The following is a 22794-nucleotide window of genomic DNA, read 5'->3' on the forward strand; positions in this document are numbered from 1 at the left end:
GTCTTTGTACCTTGTAGGCTGTCCGCTTGTCTTATCACCAGTGCCAACATGCAGGCTTTAAGGAGTGCTATAAAACCTTCTTTAATGTTGTGATTGCTAGTAATTCATTCAAAACACATCATTCAGAAACTTTGTGCACTCTGCTAAGTGCTTTCCAGCACATGTAAAAGGGTACAGGGAGGGCAGGGGGAAGCTGTTGTGTCTTGAAGATGTGGTAGTTGGCATGGCTTGGTAATATTTTTATCTAGTCTGGAAAGTATAAAAAAAAATCCAGCTTTTAGCAAGCAGCTTGACTGAGAGTTGTTTTACACAAATTTTTAACCACTCTTTCTTTGTTGGCACAGCCAACTAATGAAACAACTTCACAAAGTTTGGTAGTTGTTTTACAGTAAGTATTTTGGGCTTTAAAGATTTTGTTTAGTTTCCAAGTCTGCACAACAGAGCCCATTCAGAGATTATGCTTTCCAAAAGGTGAAAACACAATTGCTGTTACAACTGCAAACTGTTTTTGGGTCACAAAGTTCCTGGCTTGGTCTGCTGCTTCTCCTCAAGTGGTAAGCTGAAGATGGAACATATTTTGGATACAGCTGACATATTTCTGTCTTCCTTTTAAACAAAATAAATTACTATATGAAAAACTATGAATAAATCCAAGGAGAAAATTTATGTTCCGGAAGTGTTGTTTTTTTCCTTTTCCCTTGTAACTGGTGATTTGAAACTTAGAGCATGGTTCACAGAGATGCAATTACTTTTCTCCATTGCTGTCCATATCCATCTTTTGAGTACCCTCAGATATTAAGGAGAGTTTCTCGTGCGGCTACTCAGCAATACTGCTGACTGCAGAGTCACTAAGGCTGTTTGGGGAGGATATTTTGCTTTTTGGGGGTCACAATGAAAGTGGTTGCCAGCTGAGATGAAACTCTACATTGTGTTGTAATTATGGGTGATACAAATAGCAGTATATAATTAGCATGGAGTGCTATAAGGGTGCTACCTCTAGCAATATAGAAATGCTCTTTCGATGCAGCTTGTATAGAAATATGTCTGCAGGCCATATATTTCTACTTTAGCTTGTGAAAAAAGTGTTAAACACATCCTTTAACTTCAGCTTCTTAACACTGTTGGAAAAACAACTTATCAGTTATTTAAAAAGGGAGTGTCTATGTAATCTTCCATAGTGAAATGAAAGTGTTTTTTTGGGTGGAACTTTTCACGTCAAATCCCAGTGCTGTGTTGGCCTTGAGCAGAACTAGACCCGGGAAATCATCCGATGGGTAGAAAAAAAGCAAGCAAACCTCTGCTAAGGATCTTGTATAGGAGCTGCCAAGTTCTCTACTGTGCGTGTACTGAAAACAGTAGAACTGAACAAATAGGCTGTCCCTGATGTGTATTTTCTATTTTTGAAAAAAATAAAAGTTCTCTCTTAAAACTCAGCCCTGAAGGAAATGCTTCTCTTCTAGGTATACTGCAGCATCCAGACGGGACTGTCCTGAAGCAGCTGCAGCCACCACCTCGAGGTCCCAGGGAACAGGAGTTCTACAACAAGGTGAGGGTCCTGCATAGCGGAGGGAGCTGCCTCGCTAACGGTGGAGTGATGGCTGGTATTCATGTCACAGTGTATCATTATTGTCGCCATTGTAAAGGTGTAAGGTGAATATCTGAATGGTACGTCACTGACAGTCTTGTCCCAGTATCTGCAAGCTGTCTAGAACTGTCTCCTCGTTGAGTATCTGTCCCCGTGCCAGGCCTACTTCACTCGCAGGATTTAGGCTTGATTATTTGATCCCAGGACAGGAGGGTTTACACAACATCTAAGGTTTTATTGGAAAGCCTCGTGTGGTGTCCATCTGTGAGTAAAGGGTGGCATGTGTGATCCCATCAGTTTCCTTTCTCACGTTGGTGAGCATCTCAGAATCGGTTGCTTGCAAAACTTAGTGTATTACGCATCCATATAGTGTGGTTTATTGCTAGAAGTATTGCTCTGTGCACTGTGTTAAAACTCAGCTCCTTTAAAACATCAATAAAAAGTGCAGTTCTCCAGTTCTAACTTTCGTTTGTTGCATTTTCATTGTGAACCAAACCCATTGCTCATCTCCAGTTCGATTTATCGGTCACTGGAATAGCACAAACCAGGAAGGCTGTCGATGGTTCTTACTTGAAGGTGAACTGTTTTGGCAGTCTCTTTCCCTTAATGGCCACCTGCCCATCATAGTCTGCCACATGCTTTTCCATATCGTCTTGATCTGTTATCCCTTTCCGTGGCTTACTAAGTACTGCAGAAATCTTCATGCAGGATGGAAGAGGAGTCTTGAGACTCTCTTGTTGTTGTTGTTTGGGTTTATTTGAAAAGTATTAATTTAATCTACCAAAAGATGTTGCATATTTTGCAGAAATGTCTCACGTAAAACTGACTAAACAACGAACTCCAAGCTAACAATGTGTTTGCATACTGGCATTACTCGATAATTCTCATGATAGGACTGCTAGACAAAACAGCAGCTCCTGAGTTAGTAGGAGCTCAGCGGGAGCCAGTTAAACCCAAAAGTAAATATTTCTCTGAGGTTTCACAGGGGCTGTCGTTTAGGTGAGGTTAAGAATGATACAACCCAGGCTGAGCAGTATCTCTTCACTAGAAGAGAAAGCTTGAACAGACTCCTTTGAGTACCAGGTTACTTGCTCTTCTGGGAACTCCTCGAGTACAGTAACGTACTCTTGCTGTCTAAAGCCAGAGGGTAAGAGGAGTAAGTTTGGACGTTGCTTAGATGTTAACTTTTCACAAGTTTATCACTTTGCCTGCTGCTTAGACTTGTGTGAAAAGCTGTGAGCAAGACCCTGGGCGAAATCGTTTGTGTCAGTGCCCTTGTGGCTAGACCCTGTCGCAGTGGAAGAAAGCAGGTCTTGATTGTACCAAGAACAACAACGCAAACTCCAGTGATATCTGCTGGGGCCTTGCCAAGTCGCTCTTGATGCTGAATTTTTTTTGGTTGCAAGCCTTTTGGGAAAAAAGGGGCTTGGCCATTCCTAAAGAATTACAGAGAAGGGGAAAGCTGTATAGCAATTACTTGTGTGGGGACTAGACTGCCTTTTTGTGGCAGAAGGGAGGGGGAGAAAATGCATGTATCTGGATAGGTGAAAGTACAGGAGAAAGGTCTTGGGGTTTTGTTGCTCCTCAATGATTAACTGCTATCATGTTTGCTCACAGGCAGGAATCACATGATGCAGGTATAGACACCTAAGCACCCCATGTGTTTGTTACAAGGCGAGGATTACTGCAGGTCGTGAGGTTCATCGAAAGGTATGCAGTTTCACGGAGAGCTTGAGCTGAGGCAATAGCTCGTCGCTGCCAAGAGGGAAGGGCCTTTCTTCCCATATTGCCATTCACCTTGTGCTGTGCTGGTGCTTCTCAGACATGGAAGAACTCTGTTGACTTACTAAAAAGTCAGCAACGCTTCCTCACGTTGAAGCCTTCTGTCAGTTGAGCGATTAAACTGATAAGCAGTGGGAACAACAGCAAGACTGCCCCATTTTGGTGACAGAGCTCACTGCATCTTTTGATCTACAAAGAGACATAGCACCTTGGGATAGGCTAATGAACCTCCAGAGAACAGGGGAAGGAGAATTTTCCTGCTCCTTGAGACGAGGGGTTGTTTACAAGGCAGTCAGGACGAGAAGGTGATGAGAAATAGTGCAGAAATCCAGCAACGGTGCTTCTAGATAGATGTACGATAGGGCTGTCTTCTGGATGCAGGTGGAATAGAAGTAGTTTTGAGGCAGAAGACTAAATCTTTCTGGATCCTGGAAAGACTTTTGGTGCAGATGAGCAACAAGAGTTGGCGTATTCTGCGAGGACAAAGCTGGAGTGGATCTGAAGGCTGTTCCTAAGGTCTTCTCTGATGGAGCCTTCATCGGTTTTATCTATATTACACCATGAAGTGTGTGAAGACTGAGGAATCCCAGACTGTCACTCAGCCAGGACTAGACAGCAAGTGTGTTGTTAAGATCAAACCAGAGGTGGCCCCTTAGTGTATACAGGTTAATCAAGATGTTTTTTCATTCCTGCGCCTGTGTCTTCATAAGCGCTTTTAACTATTTTGCATGCATTGATATTACCAGTTATTCCTTACCTGGGCAAGAAACAAGGCCTCCTTCACTTAGGGGTAAGGCAAAGCTCCTCAGCTGAAGCAGCTGAGCGCCAATGTAGTTCATGGTAGCAGGAAGATGTGTATGTCTTGGTTTCTGCACGTCAGCCGGAGAGCAGCTATTGCAGGGCTGAGGCAGAAGTGTCTTCAATAACCAGCAGTGACTGGCAGCGTGCTGGTGAGTGCTCATGGGCTGAAGGTTGCAGGGGGTGTGTCACGACAGCAGACAAGTTTGGATTATGGCCCTGATAATTTTAACCTGATAACAGGCTGATATCAGGTAGATACTGTCTTTATCTGGACAAGATGGTCCAAACTGCTGGATTAGCCTTCTGCTGGCTGTCTTGTGAACACAACAGAGGGCCATAGCCTGCGTAAGCAAGTCACCAGAAATTTGCTCCGCTGTCGTGGGCAAATGATGGGTGTTTCCTACAGAGCACAAAGCAGGGTGCTGACTGGTACAGCCCAGACAAAGCGGGCTACCTGCAGTGTCAGAAGTGGCAGAAAACATAAGCGAGACACTGTAGTGCAAAATACTCATGGCGATCTGAAACTATGATCCGTGTGTCAGTCCGCTCAGAAGTAGGTGGCAACTGGAAGTTTTGGAGAATTTCACAGGTCTCTATCCAAGAGGAAAACTGGAAAATCTCCCTAGCAATTCCTACTCAGACTGTCATTAGCTCACTTTTCTATTTTCCAGATAGAATACCTTCAGTTTAGCAGTTCATAAAAAAAAAAAAATAAGAAAAAAAGAAAGGCAAACTTCTAAATACTGGGCTTCTTCCTTACTAGATTGTTTTACCACTACAACAGCATGTGACATCCTCTACTGATGGGAGAAAGGCTTCCAACGATTCTCTGTTGTAAGGGAGCAGAAAAAATGGAGCATAACAAGGTTGTCATGAGTTGCTTCTATGATAAAATGCAGTGGAATAATAAGGTGTTTGTAGCCATTGTTAATAACTTGCTATGTGTAGTAAGCTTAACTTAGTGTTGGAGTGTGACTTCCCAGTGGTAACGTCCCCTCTCTATTGATTCTGTAAATATGAATAGTTATCAAATTAAAATAATAATGTTTTAGTTTTGTTTCTGCAAACTCCCTTCCTAAACCTGAGGGCATGAACTTGGTATAAACACAGGCTGTGTAACCGTGAAGTGTTCTACCAGGTCTTCTGATACCCTTATCTGATTAAAAAGTTGGACTTTTTAAACCTTGAATAGCTACAAAATACTTTGTTTTCAGTAGATATGAGCAGCGAGAGCAGGAAAAGGAGTTGATGTAGAAGGGTTGTGGTTTTTTAAGGACTATCTACGCCGATGATCAGTTGTTTCCATCTAATGGAAGTACTCGGTGAGGACGTGTAGGCGGAGGCACCGTGAAGGACTGCTTTTAAAGGAGTTTCAGGAGGGAGCAGGGATGTGGAAACATGAAAATAGTGATGTTTGAAAATGCCGTCTAATACATTATGTATATATTATATTTCCATTAAAGAAAATAAATTGCTGCAAGGCAGTATGTGTTTATGGTAGGCTGCCTACACGTGCGTACTAAGAAATCCATAAAAGCACACTGCTTCTGAGTGCGTTTTGGTTTTTAACTTCATCCTGCCTTATGCCAGGCACACGTGTACATGCTGAAGCAGTCCGATTCAATCCAGCAGTGTCAGGAGAGGGAAGAGGCCCATCAGCCCTCCTACAGTCATCTCTTCTGGCAGATGACCTGGGACCTGTGAGAAAAGCATCCTTTAGAAAGGTCAGCATAGCCTCTGGAAGAGGTAAAACCTTTGTGCTTTACAGGGTACAGAGCTTGTCTCAACCATACCAGGCTGTACCTAAGAGCACCGTGTGCTAACATAACTCTCTCTTCCTATTTAAGAGCTCTCCTGTTCAGTAGAGGGTTTTTCTTAATTTGTCACGTCAAGAATGTAGCTTTGCAGAAACGACTGTCCTGTTGGTGCCCTGCAGAGGGGGAGGAAGCTGGAATGTCATGCTTTAAATAGGGCAGCTGCTTTTGTGGGCACAAAAGGATAGAGCTTAGGCTGCAAATATTTAAAACTAAGGAAGAGAATTTACAGTTGTTGAAGCTGGCTTCCCAGCTACAGTTTCCTACAAGCTCTGTGTTTAGCAGGAAGAGACGGAGGGCTTCTCTTCTTACATTCAGCAGGCCAACAGAAGGTTGGTGGGCCATTTGGAATGATGGCACTTTCAATTCTGATTTCTGGCAGTTGTTTCACCGGGCTGTAAACCTCTGTTAGTACATGTTACCTGTTCTGAGCGTGGCATATTGACATTTTAAAGGTTGGTAATTCACTAGCTAATAAACTGGGATTTTATGCTTAACAGATCAATAAATGTCCCCATAAGCTTTTATTTGAATTGCCCTTTTGCTCTCCTGCAGTGACTGCGTGATGGTTGGGGTGCATGAAGTACGCCTTCCCCCCTCATCCTGCCTGCCGAAAACTGTCCTATCTGAGAAACTTCTTGCAGCATGGACAACTTCCAACAGTTAGCATTTTTTTTTCCCTCTTTGCTAGTGGCTGCATGTCAGAATTGTCATAGCTGGTGCTCGTGTTGTTGCCAAATCATGGCTCCAAATAGCATACCTGCAATACTAATAACATTTCCAAGGCTGTTGTGAGGTGAGTCTTACCCGGATTCTCAGATACCCTTGTCCCAGAGGGTACGTTTGTGATTTTGGGGGTTGGAGTGAAAAGGCAGATGGGGTTCTCCCGGTCCTAGCTCAGCTCTGGCAACTTCCTACCTCTGCCTGAGTGCTTGGGAGCCGAGAGCTGATTCACCCCACGTAGCATTGGGAAAAGATAATTGGGCTAGTCATTTGGCCCTTCTGGAGAACAGTTCTTCTCCCATTGCCAGTTACTGACGGCTCTGTTAACTGCTCTAGCAGTACTCGGAAAGTTCAGGGTTCGAGCCCTGCTGACATATTATATGAATGCAAGGAAGCTGTTACCGCTGTAGATAGTAGAAATTGTTTTTCGCTCTTGTTACATGTCTGGAAAACAAAGCCAGGATGTAGGAGACGCAAATAACTCCAGCATGTAAAAGAGATTTACGTTAGGTGAGAGTCAGGCGCTTGAAAGCTAGGAAGTAATGGTTGCATGGTCGCCCGCACGATTGTTATTCTGAACTTTTGTTGGATGCATTATAATGCAACTTTCAATAGGGTGATGACCCGTCTTTTTGTTTTCTTTCCCCTAAAGAGCTTACCCGTTTTACAACCTGTACATGGGGCAGAATGAAAATTGTTTGCGCAGCTTGTGTTGTTCCTCTTGCAACAGTTAGTCTTTGACTTTGTGACCAGAGGATAATGTGTGTGTTAGAGAATTACCACTTAAATTAACGTTCCTTGTGCTCCTGTGGGTACAGAGAAGAAAAGGGCAGAAAGTATGCCTGTTTGGACCATTATCAATACTTTTATCCTTATTTTATTTCATTCTCTATAACCTGTTGTTGCTTTTGTGCCACAGCTTTTCATTAGTTTGATGCTTTCTTTTTTTTTTCCTTTTTGCATCATCTCATTTTAATTGGTATTCGAGCAGCTTCAGGCAGTGCAGAAGACTTATAGTGACTTCCCTCCCCCTCCATGGCATAAAATCAAGCCAGCAGCCTGAAAGATGTGTTTTGGCCTGGAAGCTTTTGCACAGAGTTGCAAGAACTGACTCATAAGGCTCAGCCCTCTTTCAGCCTATATAGCACAAATCACGATAAGGCAGCCTGTGTTCTGTAAACTGTTCTGTGCTAGTGACAGAAGACAACAGGGATCAGGGAGGGAAAGCGTGTCTTGCTTCAGGATGAATTACCCTATTTTATAAACTCAGCTAACTGGTTTTATAGTCTTGATTCAGATGATTATTCTTGACTGAAAAAGGAGTGGATGATGGCCATAGTGCTGCTATTGTGTACTAAAATATCCTTATCCCGTGATCAAGTCTCCAGCTAAGGTTCTGAGTTTAAGTCTTGTATGGACAAAGCTTCAAGAAATAGGATGCACCCTTCTCTTAACATCTCATATGGGGGATGCAATGCCTTGCCTGAACCTTTCTGTACCCCTGCGTCCAGAGCTGTAGCTCGATACCCTGAAATGTTGGCTTTTGCTGTGTCTCGTTCTGGGACGTCCACATCTGCTGCGTCCCCAGAAGAGGTAGTGGCACTGCAGTAACACAAGTTGCCTGCTTGCAAACATAGTGAGTGCGTTCTGACACACTCCCTGTCTGCCCTCGTCATCGTTCCTCCTGCTGAGAAAATGCTCAGGACGGATTTGTTGCGTTGGGGATATAAGCAAATTGAAGTTCCCAAACCAGTGTGTGAAACTGTCTTGTGCTCTGTACTTAAAACCACAAGCCTAGACAGAAGTATTGTAATAAAGGGAAGGACATGCAGTACTCCTCGGTTAACAAGAAGAAAATGACTTTGTGACCAAATTGTGAAATACTTACTGCTTGTATTTGTGTATTTTTTAAATTAGGAGTTGCCTAAGGAGAATGAAGGATGAGGTCTCATAATCTGCTGAGTTCTTCTACTGTCCTGTAAGCACTCAGATTTTTTTGTACTTCAGGTCACTATTAAATGACTTAAAGCCTGCTGTACCAGGACAATAGGGCTTAAATTTGTGGCAAATTTTTGTGATTCTTGTACCCTGCAGCAAAAACAAGTTTGGGAGGGCCACGCTCTGTGGTAGAAAATTACCCTAAAGAGTCCGCTGAGCATCTGTTTGCTGTGTTCCTTGTACATTGTGTGCCACAATAATCTACAGTCCCCTTTAATAAATCTAAGAAAAACTGTAAAAGGAGGCAGTCAAAGGCCATTATTGCAATTTGATGCTAGCAGGGAACTACTGGGTGGAGTTCGTAACAGACCAGGTTGCCGACAGTCCATGCTGTGCAAGCATGCAGGAAAAAAACAATCCCCTTGTCTTATTAACCTGATTTTGAGGAAAATTCCTTTCCAAGAGTAGATCCCGCTGAAAATGAAGCAAAAATACAGGGTTTTAATGTGCATGTCCACGGGATGTTAAATTGGGTTAAGTTGCAGTACAGTGTCCTTGCTATGCTAGAGGGTAATGCAAGCACTTTTTCAGACTGAATCAAATATTATGACCGAAGTTTCAATTCATTTATGATGGTAAGTATTTCAAAATCACGATGAAGTTCTAAAGGTATGTTGTAGTTAGGCAGAAAATACAGCACTTGATGCATCACAGGCTTATTTCAGAAAAAGATATGGTTGGTAAGCTGCTGGTATGGTGTTCATCATCCACGTACCAGATTAACCATCAGTAAACTTAAAAGTCCATTTGGCATGATGTTGAATGTCTTGCTGTGCGTGTAACGTGCTTGTTGAAATTCCTCCAATGTCCAATACTTACGGAGCAACTTGGTAGTAATTATTTTTTTAGCCTTTTGTGTGTTTATTTTTTCTGAGTACGTGTATGTGAGTGTGTGTGTATAGATATATATATATATATATATATACAAAAAACCAAACTTCTCCCTGAAGACAAAGCAAAGTGAATGACTTGACTCGCCATGCCCAAGCGTAACATTTCCCTTACCCAGATTTGTTTTTTTCCTATGCCTGACTGGAGCAGACTATGCCCAAAGGCGTGCTAGGGTTTCTTAGTGTTATTACTGTTCCTGTAGCTGGGTCTGTAAACTCCAGTTTTGCTCAGGGCATGTGGGTGTGGGACTCCAAAAGGTTACTTATTGAAGGCAACCAAAAAAATGCCTCCAGCTATTACAGAACAGCTACTTGGATGTTAGTAAAATAGCTTAGATGATTAAAATTATAAAAATTTCATCGAGCACGAATGGATGTTCTCAAGGGAAGATACAGACGTGGCTTTAAGTGTTTCAGGAGTGTTGGTGGCAGAATGTACCTGGAAGGCGGTTTTAGCAGGGTGCCTTGGCCTGGCACTTTCTCAGTGAGCCAACTTGAGGAGTGAAACAGACTGGGGGATCAGCTGGATGGCAACACCGCCAGGCTCCGATTGGTTTAAGCTACCATGAAACTGCACCTTTAGGGTAATGCTGCAGTACATTCTTCGTGAGAGCTGCCTCTTGCAGCACTAGAAAAGAAAAATCCAACTTGTGTCTGTCAGGACTTGTCTTCCTTTTCCGTCTCTTTGAAATGCAAAATTAAGTTTTGCCTATATAACTGCTTCAGGGTTCCTCCCACCCCTTGTTCTCTCTCGCTGCCTAGCTTGAATCTTCAGATTCAGTGCTTTCCAGAAACAAAGGGTAGTGCTTATTAATGTTCACAGAAAGTGGGACAGTGATTGTGGCTTATTTCTCTTTTTATCCTATTGTTCTACCATTTTACTTTTCTTTCAATAGTTCCAGTGATAATTCAAACTCATAAATAGTTGGAGTTGGTTCAAAATATCTTCTTGAAGCAGAAAGTTCGTATGGAACAGTCTAGCTGCTGCCTTTGCTCAGCTTGGTTTTACATCTATGAGGATCTCGAGGTAGTGGTTTCTGACCAGGTCAGTATCTTTCTTCCCTGAACACGCAGAGCAGTGGTCATGTTGCACCACTTCGAGCATTGCAGTAACAGAGCTATTATTTTCATGTAGTGGTTGTACAGATAGATGAGAACTGGCTGTACTGTATTTCTTTGAGGAAGGTATGGATTAGCAAAGGGACTTGACTTTTTGCCTTGAGATTTGCTGCATTTCTCTGACCGCTGATGGCTTGACTTTTTGCAATGGGTAACTTGAGGACAGTGTCACTACGGTGCTGTTGGGTGGACGGTAAGTGCTGTTGAACTAAGAAGGAAGAGCAGGGGGAGAAGAAGTGTTTAGTGTGTTAAAATTGAAACTTCCTTATCAGATGACCAACTAGGCTATGTTCTCCTTAGTTTGGCTGCTAGCGGAGAGTACCAAGCACAAACATGATGCTTCTGTCTCTGTTGTATGTACAAATGCATATACCAAACAAACGTAGGTTTTGGAATAGCAAACTTCATCTGCAGTTTGTCTTGTGTTTTTGAATTAGATTCAACTTAGGAGTCTCTTGACCTACTCAGAAAGCTGCTTAGCAGGTGTCCATGCTGTTGATATAAATGTAATCATCTACACTTTCCTGGGTATCTTCTTCCAGAGTGTGCTTTTTTAAAAAAAAAAAAAAATCTGATTATGGTGCCTGAGAGACCAGGCTTTGTTGCACATCCTGACAGAAGAATTATCTTTGACTTCAAAGAGCCCTCAAGTTGATTGGGGACTCCAGCTTCCTACGCAGCTGACGCTGGGCATATCATCTGCCTGTGTTCATGAGTTGTGAACCTAGGAGAGGCGGAAGGGCAGGAGGAAGCTCAATTCCGTGGCAAGAGGTTTGTGATGAAACCTCATCTCTAATTTGTGATTTTGACTGAGAACTTCCTGATGCCCACTACCCTGCACTGTGCCCAGCTGGGTGGCTTCCAGCAGCTGCAGGGTGTATGTGTGGGTAAAGCAAATAATTTAAACTTGCTTTCTTGTTAATTTTTTGTTGCCTGGGAGTCTTGTGGGATGAAAGATGAGATGGGAGTTTGCTGTCTTGTGAAGAGGGAAACAGCCCTTTTGTGCTTGTGATGGGGTAGGGTGGAGTGCCTGCTTGCATCTTCCAAATATTTCCTGCCTTGCTTCTGGAGTAAGTGGCTGTGGGAAAGGAAGGGGGTCTAGACGGTCTGTCCCTACCCAGCTTACCTCTGGCTGTTCTGGAGAACTTGCTGCTTGTGGCATCCACTGCTCTTTGCTCACAGCCCTGCAGAGGGGTTTGTTGGGTGCTGCTGCTGGTGGTTGTGCCCGACTGCAGCCTTTTAGCTGCTGCTGCTGAAGGTCTGAAGCTCTGCCACATCCTTGGAAATGGGTCAGGGTTTGCTTCTCCTCTTGTAAGGATAATTCCATGCCTCAGGCTGCAAATCTTGCTAGGGTCAGCTCAATTTTGACTATATAAAACATGTGGAAGCGGATAAAATAGGACCTACTCTTTTTTTGGCATTGCTAGAAAATGTCTGGTTTGATAAACATCACCAAATAAGTATCTCTTTGGGAGATGTCAAAGCTTACTTTCACAGCCTTCATTTTTTGGAAGCTAAGATGGCCAGCTCCTTTCTGTGACTTTTTTTCCCTGACTCCTGGGAGAAGGATAGAATTGTTGCAGGTGTACGCCATTCTTATTTGAAAATTCATCTGCATGATCAGACTGTGGAAACGTAAATATATCCTGAACTGTTTTAAGCTTTTCTAGGCTTTCTGTAGGTATTTTCTGTGAGTGACTATAATCTAATGCATAGTGCAGCTATATTTTGGATAGTAAAATCGCAATTTATTAAAATAGCATTTAGTACAACAGCATTCGTAAATATTTAGCTTTTGGAATTACTCTGGTATCAGATTTTTTTTGGATATAAACAGAGCTGGCTCAACTCCAGTCATATTTGTGGAAAGAAGTACTGCAGACAAGTCAAAACATGATGGTACTACTTTGAAAAAGAAGCAAAAGCTTTCCGAGTTGTAAAGCTGTGCAGTTACGAATTGCTAAAGGCAGAGCTGCTGTTAGAACCTCAGTTTTTTTGGCCCTTGTACTTGCCTGGTATAACTGGGCGATGTAGGAGTCTGGAGGGAAATGCGGTGCACACTCAGGTAATTAAAGTCTGTGATGTAATGCGTACACGCAGGGAGACAGATTTAAGGTTGCACTATCATCTGTAAATCTTGTATTTGCTAATTTGAGTGTGTGGCTTCTCAACTGTTTGCCACCCAGGAACCCCCTAAGAAATAAGCTTGGAACTGAGCTCTGCACCTGCTGCTGGCGGCTGGTTGTGTACCGTGAGGCTCTGCAAGCGACAGCACCACTGCTCAGGGACAGCTTATGGTAACAAGCAACAAGAAAAGGGGATGGTTGGGACTGGCGTGCCTGCCCCGGTATTTCTAGTTTCCTACTCAAATCGCTTTTAAATAAATGCATGTTTTAAAACCCATGTTTTCTAAATCAGCTCTTGTACATACTTGAGGAAATTCTGTTGAAACTACATTTTCATCAAAGCGGTGTCTTTCCATCAGGACACTTGAAGATGGGTCTCTACTGCCAGAACTAGTTTCCTGTTGAAATTTAAACATTTGTTCTACCCTCCCTCAGTCATTTATGTGATTAGCTAGTCTTTACAAAACAAAGGAGAGCGAATGTCATGCTGCTTTAAATACGGAAAAGAACATTCCCATTCTCCCAAGCAGCCCCTGTTTGCATTAAAAAACAGATGAATCTGTTTGGGTCAGACTTAGCAAAACAAACAGAATGTACTTTGGATTAAAAACTAGGGGAGGGTGAATTTGCCTCGGAATTAAAACATTCTGAGTAGCTGGAAATTATGACTTCATGGTGTCTATTAGACTATCGAGCTGCCACAGAACATATCTGGGGCATGTTCTTCCTATGAGTTAGCTGCAGTACTTTGTAATGGACATGTTGTGAGCCCTCCAAATGTCAGCATCCTGTTTACTTGCTTTTAAGCCCAGCAGCAACTGCGTTTCATGTCTCCAGTTTGTGCTGTTGGAAGAATGCATCCTGTGATGTGTAGGAGGGATGCCTACCCTGGCTGAACTGACGCCAACTTGGTCTGCAGTTCTCGATTTGTTGGATGAAGAGGTCATGTACAGTAAAGCAGAAAGAGCTTAGGTTTTTCAGTGTGTGCTCAAGAAACAGGCCTGTCATTGCGTGCAAAACCCAGCAGCTGCGTTTCCAATGAAGGTGGAGTATTGCTAACATAAATGAAAGCACAATGGTTTACTTCTAAAGGTTGTTCCAGGGTAAGTGATAACCTCTGCTCCAGTGAGTTTCCCAGCTCTGTCAGCAGCAATACCTTCCGGGGTATGGGGTGTGTGGTTTATTTCCTCTGTAAATTTAGGGTTGTTTTTGTCATATACCCATATTTGTCATATTAATCACTCTGAATGACTCTTAAATGTGTAGCTTGCTAGTGGGTTGGATGAAACGAGCTGAAATGCCCGTTGTTGCTGGTTTAGGCCCTTTCTAATGAGCAGGAGTGGTTTTGTCCTGTCTAAGAATGATTGTAATTCCTGAAATGTCTGTTTTTGTTGCTTTTGCCCACACCAAATGACTTCCTCTGATCTTCATTATCTGAGTGCTTATTCTTGTTTGACATACAAATACATTACAGGCTGAGACTGAGGTCTATATTAAGGTCAAATAAGTGCTTTGTATGTGTTACGTCAAACTTAAAAAGGGAGTTTATTACTGCTTCAGGGAGCAAGATGACTTCTGGAGAGACAGAAGCAATGCACTTAATTCTGTTATGCTGAGGTAATGATACTGAACACTACATTACTGTGAGTTCTTTCTCCATTTTAAATACCTTATATCAGTGTATTAAGGATGGGCTATGTAGAAGATACCTCTTCTGGAGGGGTTTTCTTTCCTCATTTGGCCTAGACTTTGGGCTATTACACCCACTTACCTGAACATCTCTGTTGTATCCCGCTTCTTGAAATACCCAGAAACATACTGTTAAGTATTTTTTGCTAAGTCTTTAGCACTGGAACCTACTGTCAGGGTTTAAAAAGTAAGTCACAACAAGAGTCTTTTCTTTTTAATGGTCTCCCAATACGCTGTTTCCTCTGTCTTTCCTAAAATCCTGTTTTGCCAGTAAGTTAAGTGAGCACATTCTTACAGTTTGCCTGTGTCTCAGATGCATTCAGCATTTGTCCTCCTTGTCTGCTGCACTTCTTGCTTCCAGCTGTCTCCTCTGTGTCCAGTCCTAAATGCACACACTTGTTGCCACGTCAGGGCTGTGCCGTGATGGTTGCTGCCTCTCACACCTGTTTGGGTTCACCTAGGAGAAGAGTATTTGTGCAGGGTGCAGCCTAATTCCCTGCCAGTTAGCTGAGGGGTGCCACAACAGCAGGCTTCTGCGGTGAGCAGAAATGGGCTTTGTGCTGCTCGTCTGCAAATAGCCGTGGTGGGAAGTCATCCCGGCAGTCTGTGCTCCAGTCCTGGCCCAGGAGTGGCATCGGTCAGTGGGGACAGTGATCGCTGCCAAAGGTAGGGTCTATGCCCCAGCATCAGGTCTGTCTCTCTTCCCCTCCACCTGCATTTTTTTTCCCTTCCTTCCTTCATTTTCTTCTTTCAGAGCAAGCTGCATCGCAGTCTCCCAGGGAGATCACTGTCTTCTGCTGGCAACATCTGATGCTTATCAAAGCAATGTTGCATCAATAAAAATAAACAGCAGCAGCTGATCCCAGAGACGAGCAAAGTTGTTTTTATTTTTTGTCTCTGCACGCAAAATATCAGCCTACCAGCTTGCCTTAGCAAGGGGGAAGCCACTGTTACCTGTAGTCCTTGGAGATTTGAGTTTGCCCCGTACGAGGTTTCTGCAATGAAAACTAAATTTAGCACAAACCCACCCCAACCAACTTCATCTTCCTGCTGCCTGAGGCTCTGCCTAGGGTCACACCGCAGTGGTGGTTGTAGCCGAGGCTGCCTGGTGTGAAATAACGGCTGGACTTCAAGTTTGGGGTTTTTTCCTCTTTAGAGGTATTAATATTAGAAATGTAGGGTTGTGTATGCTGACATGTGAGCTGCCTGTGGCTCCTGTTGCAGGGTGTTCTCCACCGTGGCCGAATGTCAATCTCGAAGCAAGGAGCTAAGCCAACTCTGCAGAGCTCTGAGATGGGAAATTTATTCTTTTTGCATTGCTTCTGACTTCGCAGCGTGCTCTGTCTGCACTTCTGTGCATTGCATACTGAAGTGAGAGCAGAGCTGTGGCTTGTCCCTGTCACCCGTGTGCGGTGTCTGGGGATATTGCTGTGCAGCTCCTGCAGTACTGGGGCAGGACACGAGCCTGGGGGCATCAGAGGCGAGGTAGCTGCGAGGGTATTAGGATGAAGTGGTTCCTAAATGCACTAATATTAATTGTAACCTGTACTCCTGTGGGTGTGGAGCTCTTAGTCAGACAACCACGTTAGTCAAATGGTGCTCTAGGCTGCCCTCTGTGTCTATAACTAGATCTGCTGTGGGGGTCAAAGGAAAGGGTTTGAAACCCTTCTAACAGCAGCGTTGAAAACTGGTGACAGTCGTGCGATCCCATGGCAGATAGTATCCCAGGCTTTGTTGTAACTGTGTGAAGGTTTGTTCCTTCAGCAGCATAAGCCCGCTGCTGTTTGCAAACTGTTCTTGTTTTCTTAACAGAAGTTGGGAAAAAAAAATGTCAAAAGACTTTAAGCAGATGAAGACACATGCATTTGGATTGTTCATTGTTTGTCTGGAGTAGTTACAGGATGAGTTGTTTGGAGGAAATAAGGAAACACTAGCCAGTCTGAGTTTGTGTGCTTTACCTGATAAAGCTTTAGATTCGTAATACAGTGGAGTAATCCCAAACAGCCTTGGATTCAGGATGGGAGGACTCCCTTTTTGCTGAATAGACTTTAACGCTAACAATTACAGTTAAGATTTTTATTGAAGTTAAGCCATACATTATTCTTAGAGTTGATCTATCTTTTCCACTTGAAAAATTGAAAGCAAGGATACCATTCACTTGTCTTAGATTGTGATAATTCTTATTTTCATCTTGTATGTTTTTAAACGTGAAGTAGGAATCCTAAATTTATGAAAATAAACAGTGCCAGAAATGATAATTATGGGACAACAGGAAGTATGAAGTGAATGTTTTAAACTCATTATTTGTCTCCCCCTCCCCTTAATTTATTTCAGGTTTATGACTCTGACTGTTGCGACAGCATTCTTCTGGAGCTGCGGGAGTATCTGCCAAAATACTTCGGTGTCTGGTCACCACCTACTGCACCAAATGGTACTGTTCTAATTTTATCTATTAATCCAAACCTCCTGGAAAAATCTTATGGAGCCTGATTTTTGGCAGTTGCAAGCTCTGTAGTTTTTTTCATTTTTTTTTCTTTTTGGTTTTGTTTTGTAACTCGCTTCTTTCCCACTAAGAACACGTTCCAGTTGGCAGTCCTCTGGCTAGGTTGGTTCTTTGGGATCGTCCTCGTGGCCCAGGGTAGATGAGGCATGGCCGTTCACATGACAAATGTTTTCCAAGTAGCTGAACCTGATGCATATGGCCCCAGAGCTGCAGCTTGGGTCTGGATCATGCTGGAGGGGTGGGCTGGATGCCCATTTGTCTGATTAGGCCATCAAAGCAGGACACAGATGCCGTATGGGTGTGTAAGAAGGAAAAAAGAGACAGGATGTGGTCTGAGGTGAGGCATTCAAGCTGGAATCTGCTACTGGATCTCTAGAGGTTGAATCCCATCACCTTGCCATATCATACCAAACATATTTTTTGGTAGTTGTCTCGTTTAAGAGCACTGCTTGTCATCCTTTGTTACTGTTTTGAATGGAACAAAGCTCTGGTAGCTTAACTTTGTATAACATCTTAGGAGTCAGAAAGAAAAGGTATTTTTGGAGGACAATTGGAAGATTGTCTCTTCAAGAGACGATGGAGATATTTTTTATGTATATTTAAAATAGCAACTATTTTTCTTCTGCTCTTTCGTATTTACATTGGGAGATGGAGCTTCTGGAACATGCAGAAACAAAAGGATGCCCTCGAGTTTATTTCAAGGCAAAGGCACTGAAACTAGAAGCCGTGTTCCTTTAACACAGCTCTATCTTCTTTTGCTTGTGCTGTCCCTTGATAGACTTGTTTTCCCAAGACAGCGGTGAGGCGGCATCCAAAGTCACTGTCTAAATTCTGTAAAAATAAATGCAGTGAGGACTGTGTCAGTACGTAACGCTTTCTTGGCTCAGATTCGCCTTCACGCTTTCATATTTGGCACTAACCCACATAGCTCTACCAGAGCTATCTTTTTCCTTCCCTCCTAATTTTATGCGTGTCACGGAGCTCACTAGTGTCCCCTCCAAACTGCAAATCAATTTTTCCTACTTAGAGTAGGATCTTAAAATGTGTGGTCTAGCTGAGATATGGTAATTCAACACATCCCTAGTTTACATTGGGAATTAACTAACACTGTGCAGCATGGGGCTGAATTTTGGCAGGTCTCCACCAGTAGTAGAGAAGTAGCCTGTAGGAATGGATGTAGCTGGTTTAAAGGAAGAGCAACACTTGATTTTTTTTGTTCTTGAAAAATCTCTGCAATATTGGGAGCTCTGCTCATAGAGAGCAGCAGTGGAGGTTCAAACAAAACACTTGGCTGTAAACTCTGTTACCTGCAGCATGAACGAGCTTTGTGTAGTCTAGACAAAAATCAAGTGCAGTGGAGATCGTGGACCTTAGCAGAACATGTGCGTGCTGGGGTACGTCCAAAGCTAAGGAGGTGGCCATTCAATGTGGAAGTGCTCTGTTGACCAGCAGGCATTTGCAAATGCAGTTTTGCTAATGCCAGGTGTGGAGGAAAACCTCTGTGATGAATTTGCCTTTGTGCATCAGTGCCTGACAGCAGAAGACACCAGAGGTGAGAAGAATCACCACAGTTGTGTTTCAACTGCATAAAAAGTAGGAAATGGAGTTTACAAAAATAGGAAGAGGTGAAGTAGACCCACAGAGTATAGAGAGAGCATGGAAAGGCTATTTTGGGAAGATCAGGGGTGGGGTTTGTTCCCTGTTCCCCCCAGATGAACTGTGGAGTAATCTCTGGCACCACTGAAAAGATTGGACCTTATGCTTGCTTAGCTGCTATGGCATGTCCCCGTGACACCAGATGAAGGAATCTAGCTGCTGCAAAGATAACTAGTTATTACGTTCAGATTAGGGTTGTATGTGTAGCTTTTTGCAATCTTGACTTTGCATCCCTGACCTTTCCTTCGTCAGTAACTCCTCCACGTCCTGTGGGGACACAGCTCCAGACAGCCTCTGAGCAGTGAACCCAGTAACTCCTCACTGCCGCGGAACTGGGCGTAGGTGACTGCACTTAAATAAAATGAAATAAATCTGTTGGTTACCAGAGCCCCGCTGTGTGCTGCTTGTTCTGGTCTATCTATATATATTCCAACAGTGTTTGTGTGGAGGAGCAACCGCTCGCCCAGAGAGAGGGGATGGCCATAAGCACCTTTGGTTAACATAAAACTCCTTTATTTATGAGACAATGAAGTTCTTTCGTGAGTGGTGTTTTGTATGTGTAGCATCTGAGTTGTTATCTTGGGAAGAGGGTTGGGAGTTTGAGTAGGTTCACCCAGACAAGAGGACCATAGGTTTCCTGTAGAAAAAAGCAAAAACAAAACAGCAGCTGAATTTAGGACCACTCTGAACATAATTTGTGCGCATTTCTAAGTTTCCATATGACAGGTAAGGAGTTCCTTCTGCTGAACTTCAAACCTCTAGGTAGAAAAGATGGAGCAATATTCAAAATAGAGTATCAATAAAAGCTTATAAATAACTCTAGTTATGCAGAAATCCCATACCGAGTGCTACTGCATGGCAGCCAGGGTGAGGGAGGGATGACACTCCATCTCCCGAAGATAATCTGAAATTGGAGTGAGACAATTTGATTTCAACTTCGGGCTCCCTGGCATTGTCGGTGTTGGGAGTTTATTAATATGCAAGTGGAAAAGTTGCTGCGAAGATATGTCAGACCATGTTAAGCTTTTTATATCTCCTGCTGAGAGTTGTGCTTTCTGCTGCCTACTTGTTGCTCCTGCATATTTTTTGCAAGCAACTTTACCACTGCTCATTTCATACTGGGCTCTACTTTCTGATGCCTAAACTGAGAACAGGGTAGAAAAACACAAGACAACTTCAAACCTTGCTTTTCTTTTGCTGCTGAGAGCAACTGAGGCTTTTTTTTTTTCCTGTTTATTCATACGTTTTGAGAGATGCCTTGCAGATTATGAAAAGAAGTCAGATGCCTGGAGTTATTTTGTGACTTCTGACTCTGGCAAGTACTGAATGCTTCAGCATATACATGCTCAAGTCTGCAGTGGTTCATGCCATACATACTTGCTGAATTTTGGTGGTCTTTTGGTTTGTCTCCTTTGGGACTGCAATAAAATATGTAAATAATATGTCAAACCACATCTTCCCTTCTCTTCCTCTTCTGCTGAAACATAGAAAGGGGGGAGGAGAAGCCTCTGAGGAATGATTTGTTGAAATACATGTTCATGAAGTTGTTGAAATACATGTTCAGGATTATCTACCAAAGCTAAGATACAAAAATCCCAATGAATTCTTTTCTCTGCAGGGGATATTAATTTAAATTATTTTTAGATAGTTGAAACGTAATTTATTGGTATGAAGCATATCTACATCAGAGATTTTTATCTACTTGTGCAATAGAAAATTATTTGTGTTGGTGAATGCATGATTTTCAGACGCACTTAGGGCTAGGAGCATTCCACATAATAACTTAGAAAATCTGAAGTGCTTGAAAAATCCGCGTTTGTCTTTTTCACAAAACAGGAAGGAGAGCTCTCTGGTTACCTCTTCACAAGATATCGTAAGGGTTGCTGTGTCAAAAATCCCGGTGTGTACTGATCCTCTGGTTTTGGGGTTTGGCACAGTTGACCATAGATGTTGAACACAACACAAACAGTGCCAGGAAAAACAATGTGTAAACACCTGATGCATTTTCTGAAGCTGTAATCAGAAAAAAAAATAGCTCAGTGCCATGATTTATCTGTGGTGCCACTGCCCTCCCCGCATGGACAAAAAGCTTTTTGAGAGTGGGGGTGTGCTCTGAACAGATGGGACATAATCTTGACTGAGCTGGCAGCTAGCTGAAGATGAAGACTTAAATTATAATTCCAGAAAGTGTGAGAGATGAGTCATTTCTGGATAATACACAGACTTTTCCAAGTAATTAGTATTTCCCAGGGTTAATGTTAGCTCCAAAGCTATTTTGATGCCTTTTTTTTTTAATAGTAATTGTTATGTTTTAGGAGGTTTTTAGGGGGGATACTCTAGCCTAGCAGCTCTGAAATGGGAGGAGAAATAAAAAGTTAAATATCTTAAGAAATGCTGAATTTTGGTGCTGTATGCTTAAAAAGAGGGATTTGGATGAGTGGAGCAGAGGATGGCGGATACCCGTGAGTGCTCTTCAAATGTCTGTGATGGAAAGAGCCGAACTACCTTGCCTGCTTGTTGTCTGAAAGAATAAGGGCTTGTTTGGGAGATTTGGTTCTACTTTTCAAACTAGTTGTTTTTATGGGCTCGGTTGTTGTTGCTTTATGGAAACAGATGTTTTACACTACTTTACATACACATGGTTTAGGGTTTACAAAATAACTCAGACAAACAACATCGCATCTAAATAATTTGAATAATTTGTGGTAATTTACAATTTGGATAATTTTAGTATTTGTAACAGTGAGTCTGGAGCTGCTCACGAGATTATCCAATGCATTTGGGGTTGGTGGTGAAGGACAACAGCCATTTTTTGAGATGTTTTTATATTTTCCCTGCCCGTGCCCCATGCCATATCTCTGGCTCTGTGCTTTTGAGAGCCAAGTTCAGAAATCATTACATTTCATTTAGATGTTGTTTCCTGGATTGTTTTAGAGTGATGACAAAAATATATTGATTACCGTAGTTTAGGTAGTGTGAAGAAGGCTGTGTGTGAAAGATGATGCTTAGTTTTTTACTATTTTTGTTTCAATAACAGAGAGCCGAGAGGTTGTAGGACTCCTCCGGAGTCAGTAGTGGTCCCCAAAACCTCAAAAATTAAAGCTTTGCCAATATCTGACTGAATTTGACCTGTGTATGAACACTTTGAATAGAAGAAGTGGCACATGCATTCCAGCTTATACAGAATATGCTCCCTAATAGGGAGACCATTTGTCTACCTTCCCCTTAGGGGACATCTAATGAGCAAATGTGGGGTTTGTTTGCTGTCTGTGGCTTTCTCAGAGTTAAGTGTGAGTTATTTTAGCTTGGGTATCCCTGCAGTTATAGTTAACAAACCTTGTATATGAGTGAGCTAGTCTATAACCAAACTCTTTTTGCTGCAGACAGATTGATTTGTAACCCTGGGGACACTGAAAAATAATGTAAGCTGGTGCACTGAGTTAGTAGAAGACTGGATTTTTAAAATAGTATATTGATTTGACACACTTTCCTGAGCATGACTATACAGTTAAAAACATGCTTAGTTCCATTTATAGATAAAGCAAACATCTAAGGATTAAATCAAATCTGTTTCTCAGATTGATGCACGTGTACTTTGGGGAATTGGGTCATTTGATCGTGGTGATAATGGTGTAAAAATCGAAGCTCTAAATAGGATGTAAGTAATAAAAAACAGTTTCATATCTTTAAGGAAGAGTCTCTACTTACTGAGTAGAAAGGAACATTATTTGTTCCTTTTTTCTTGACTCTAACTGACTTTGTTACTTTTCTGTACAGCTGTGAAATTAAGGCACTTTGTCCCTCTTCCCTCTTTAAAATTTAACTGCAGAGGTTTTTGCTTTCTTTGGCAATCCCATTTGAGATTATTCTGAAGGAATGGGGAAGAACACAGCGTCCGTGTGTATGCAGATTGCATTAAAGCCAAGGAAACATGCTCATGGAGTAGGCTGGACTCCAAAAGAAAAATGGATTTCTATGGGAGGTTTGGGCCTGATAAAAGCAGGCTTAGCAGAAGCTGATGTGAAGAATGAGAGGGGTGTTGATGCCCAGCTTTTCCTTCGTACATGTCGTGCCCTGCCAAGGGCTGGAGATGTGTGCACGCTTTCTC

General features: G+C 42.6%; 1 protein-coding gene across 2 annotated transcripts in view; it reads left to right on the forward strand.

Annotated features, from left to right (window-relative positions):
- IPMK (inositol polyphosphate multikinase) overlaps positions 1-22794 on the forward strand; it is a 40915-nt gene that overhangs the window by 3171 nt on the left and 14950 nt on the right. Inside the window, exons 2-3 of one of the 2 annotated variants that reach the window (XM_080598475.1) lie at positions 1461-1546; positions 16862-16958. In XM_080598475.1, the coding sequence (XP_080454601.1) occupies positions 1461-1546; positions 16862-16958 (183 nt within the window). Of the gene's footprint in view, positions 1-1460; positions 1547-3337; positions 6645-16861; positions 16959-22794 lie in introns of those variants that run through there. The other variant, XM_080598476.1, reaches the window with a different exon arrangement.

The sequence above is a fragment of the Anser brachyrhynchus genome, assembly GCF_964034855.1.
Source record: "Anser brachyrhynchus genome assembly, chromosome: 6".
NCBI lineage: Eukaryota > Metazoa > Chordata > Aves > Anseriformes > Anatidae > Anser > Anser brachyrhynchus.